This window comes from Lepidochelys kempii, chromosome 1 (genome assembly GCF_965140285.1).
Source record: "Lepidochelys kempii isolate rLepKem1 chromosome 1, rLepKem1.hap1, whole genome shotgun sequence".
Classification (NCBI taxonomy): Eukaryota; Metazoa; Chordata; order Testudines; family Cheloniidae; genus Lepidochelys; species Lepidochelys kempii.
Genome location: NC_136380.1, coordinates 2,069,038 through 2,073,601, shown reverse-complemented (window position 1 = coordinate 2,073,601; position 4,564 = coordinate 2,069,038). Strand labels below are relative to the sequence as shown.

At 46.0% G+C, this 4,564-nt stretch overlaps 1 protein-coding gene across 1 annotated transcript; it reads right to left on the bottom strand.

The window, feature by feature from the left end:
• Window positions 1-3,065: 3,065 nt before the first annotated feature.
• Window positions 3,066-4,064, bottom strand: LOC140911801 (olfactory receptor 52M1). Its single transcript, XM_073345700.2, has one exon. The coding sequence runs from the start codon at window positions 4,062-4,064 to the stop codon at window positions 3,066-3,068; it is 999 nt and encodes a 332-aa protein (XP_073201801.2).
• Window positions 4,065-4,564: the final 500 nt, after the last annotated feature.

The window sequence follows — 4,564 nt, the reverse complement described above, 5'->3', positions numbered from 1 at the left end:
AATTTAATGGAACTTTGGGGTCCATGATACGCAAATTCGTAAATGAGCACTCCAATGATTGGGACCTAGTGTTGCAGCAGTTGCTCTTTTCCTACAGAGCTGTACCACATCCCAGTTTAGGGTTTTCCCCATTTGAACTTGTATATGGCCGTGAGGTTAAGGGACCATTACAGTTGGTGAAGCAGCAATGGGAGGGATTTACACCTTCTCCAGGAACTAACATTCTGGAATTTGTAACCAACCTACAAAACACCCTTCGAACCTCTCTATCCCTTGCAAAAGAAAACGTACAGGATGCTCAAAAAGAACAAAAAGCCTGGTATGATAAACATGCCAGAGAGCGTTCCTTCAAAGTAGGGGACCAGGTCATGGTCTTAAAAGTGCTCCAGGCCCATAAAATGGAAGCATTGTGGGAAGGGCCATTCACGATCCAGGAACGCCTGGGAGCTGTTAATTATCTCATAGCATTCCCCACTTCCAACTGAAAGCCTAAAGTGTAGCATATTAATTCTCTAAAGCCCTTTTATTCCAGATAATTAAAGGGTTGTCAGTTTACAGCCCAGGGAGGAGACAACAATGAGTGGCCCGAAGGTGTCTACTATGAAGGGAAATGTGCTGGTTGTGTGGAAGAGGTGAACCTCTCCATGACCCTTGGACGTATGCAGCGAAGCAGATCAAGGATCTGTGCACTAGCTACGTGCCAACATTCTCAGCCTCCCCAGGACTGACTGAATGGGCATAACACTCCATTGACACAGGTAATGCTCACCCAATTAGGGTCCAACCTTACCGGGTGTCTCCTCAAGCTAAAACTGCTATAGAACGGGAGATCCAGGATATGTGACAGATGGGTGTAATCTGCCCCTCTGAAAGTGCATGGGCATCTCCAGTGATTCTAGTTCCCAAACCAGATGGGGAGATAAGTTTTTGTGTGGACTACCATAAGCTAAATGCTGTAACTCGCCCAGACAACTATCCAATGCCACACACAGATGAACTATTAGAGAAACTGGGATGGACCCAGTTCATCTCTACCTTGGACTTAACCAAGGCGTACTGGCAAGTACCGCTAGATGAATCCGCCAAGGAAAGGTCAGCCTTCACCACACATCTCGGGCTGTATGAATTTAATGTACTCCCTTTCGGACTGCGAAATGCAGCCGCCACCTTCCAAAGACTTGTAGATGGTCTCCAAGCAGGATTAGGAGAATATGCAGTAGCCTACCTTAACGATGTGGCCATATTTTCGGATTCCTGGGCAGAACACCTGGAACATCTACAAAAAGTCCTTGCGCACATAAGGGAGGCAGGACTAACTGTTAAGGCTAAGAAGTGTCAAATAGGCCTAAACAGAGTGACTCACCTTGGTCACCAGGTGGGTCAAGGAACTATCAGCCCCCTACAGGCCAAAGTGGATGCTATCCAAAAGTGGCCTGTCCCAAAGTCAAAGAAACAGGTTCAATCCTTCTTAGGCTTGGCCGGTTATTACAGACGATTTGTACCACAATACAGCCAAATCGCTGCCCCACTGACAGACCTAACCAAACAGAAACAGCCAAATGCCATTCAGTGGACTGAAAAGTGTCAGAAGGCCTTTAACCACCTTAAAGTGACACTCATGTCTGACCCTGTACTAAGGGCCCCAGAATTTGACAAACCGTTCCTAGTAACCACAGATGCATCCGAGCACGGTGTGGGAGCAGTTTTAATGCAGAAAGGACTGGATCAAGAATTCCACCCTGTCGTGTTTCTCAGCAAAAAACTGTCTGAGATGGATAGCAACTGGTCAGTCAGTGAGAAAGAATGTTACACCATTGTCTACGCCCTGGAAAGGCTACGCCCATATGTTTGGGGACGGCGTTTCCACCTGCAAACCAACCATGCTGCGCTACAGTGGCTTCATACCGCCATGGGAAATAACAAAAAACTTATTTGGTGGAGTTTAGCTCTCCAAGATTTTGATTTCGACATCCAACACATCCCAGGAGCATCTAACAAAGTGGCTGATGCACTCTCCTATGAAAGTTTCCTAGAATCAACTGGTTAAAATCATCCTTGATATGTGGAAAATATTCTTAGTCTTTATGTACTTGGTAGTATATTTAGAGGTGCATGTGTCTTATTAACTCTGTTTTTCCTAGACCTCCAGGAAGAAATCCCAGCCAGCGTTTCACCCTAGCTGAGATTTGGAGGGGCATGTCATAAATATAAAGGGAAGGGTAAACCCCTTTAAAATCCCTCCTGGCCAGAGGAAAAATCCTCTCACCTGTAAAGGGTTAAGAAGCTAAAGGTAACCTCGCTGGCACCTGACCAAAATGACCAATGAGGAGACAGGATACTTTCAAAAGCTGGGAGGAGGGAGAAAAACAAAAGGTCTGTGTCTGTCTGTAGGCTGCTTTTGCCGGGGACAGAATAAGAATGGAGTCTTAGAACTTTTAGTAAGTAATCTAGCTAGGTATGTGTTAGATTATGATTTCTTTAAATGGCTGAGAAAATAGCTGTGCTGAATAGAATGAATATTCCTGTCTGTGTGTCTTTTTTGTAACTTCAGGTTTTGCCTAGAGGGATTCTCTGTGTTTTGAATCTAATTACCCTGTAAGGTATAGACCATCCTGATTTTACAGAGGTGATTCCTTTACTTCTATTAAAAGTCTTCTTGTAAGAAAACTGAATGCTTTTTCATTGATCTAAGATCCAAGGGTTTGGGTCTGGTCACCTATGCAAATTGGTGAGGATTTTTACCAAACCTTCCCCAGAAAGTGGGGTGCAAGGGTTGGGAGGATTTTGGGGGGAAAGATGTGTCCAAACTACATTTCCCAGTAAACCCAGTTAAAGTTTGGTTGTGGCAGTGGAAATTCCAAGGGCAAAGGGTGAAATTAATTTGTACCTTGGGGAAGTTTTAACCTATGCTGTCAAAAGTAAGCTTAGGAGGTTTTCATGCAGGTCCCCACATCTGTACCCTAGAGTTCAGAGTAGGGGAGGAACCTTGACAATGGCCTAGAACCAAGTCACCAGTCAGCTCTGCACGGGGCTTGTTCTGAGCACCAGAGCACCAGGAGAAACATTTACACTCCTTTATGAGTGAAGAGCTGGAGCAGCTTGTCACGGATCTCTTTGGTCCTCACACCGTAGATGAGGGGATGTAGCAATGGGGGCACCACGAGGTACACGTTGGCACTGAGAATGAAGAAATGCCGAGGCACATTGCGGCCAAAGCGATGTGTGAGGGAGGAGAAGAGATCTGGGATGTAAAAGGTTAAGATGGCACAGAGGTGAGAGCTGCAGGTCCCAAAAGTCTTAAGCTGGGCGTCCTTTGTGGGGAGGCTGAAGATGGCCCTAAGGATCTTGATATAGGACATGGCAATAAAAGACACATCCAGACCAGTCATCAAGAATGCAAAAGAGAGGCTGTAGAAACTACTGACGCTGGTGTCGGTGCAGGCCAGCTTCACCACAGCTATGTGCTCACAGTACGAGTGGGGGATGATGTTCGTTCTGCAATATGGCCACTGCCTCGCCAGGATTGGACAGGGCAGTGAGAGAATGCTTCCACGCAACACCACGGCCAAGCCGATCTTGGCCACCACAGTGTTTGTCAGGATGGTGGAATGTCTCAGGGGATCACAGATGGCCACGTAGCGATCAAAAGCCATGGCCACGAAGATCCCAGACTCCATCGCTGAGAAGCAGTGAATTACGTACATCTGGATGAGGCAGACATGGAAATCTATCTCTCTGGAATTAAACCAGAAGATGCTCAGTATTTTGGGCAGGATGGATGTGGACAGGACCAGGTCGGTGACAGCCAGCATACAGAGGAAATAGTACATGGGCCCATGGAGGCTTGGCTCCGTCTTCACTACTAACAGTATGGTGAAGTTCCCCAAGACAGCTAATACATATATGGTGCAGAAGGGGATGGAGATCCAGACATGAGCAGCCTCCAGGCCAGGAATGCCCATCAGGATGAAGGTGGAGGGGTTGGTGAAGTCGGTTGTGTTGGAATCTGACATGGAGTAGGGGAGAAGGTGTCCAACTCTGAGGCAGAACGGTGTCTCCTGCATGTACCGTATGTCCCCCTGACTTCCTGTATGTGCCCAGGGTCTAGTGCAGTACAAATGCCTGGAAGGAGAGACAATGTTAATATGAACAGTAAAAAAGAAGTAACAAAAAAAGAATCACTTCTGTAAAATCAGGATGGTAAATACCTTACAGGGTAATTAGATTCAAAACAGAGAATCCCTCTAGGCAAAACCTTAATTTACAAAAAAGACACATGGGCAGGAATATCCATTCTATTCAGCACAGCTTAATTTCTCCACCATTTAAAGAAATCGTAATCTAACACATACCTAGCTAGATTACTTACTAAAAGTTCTAAGACTCCATTCCTGTTCTGTCCCCGGGAAAAGCATCACACAGACAGACCCTTTTTTTTACCCTATCCCCAGCTTTTGAAAGTATCTTGTCTCCTCATTGGTCATTTTGGTCAGATGCCAGCGAGGTTATCCTAGCTTCTTAACCCTTTACAGGTGAAAGGGTTTTTCCTCTGTCCAGGGGGAAT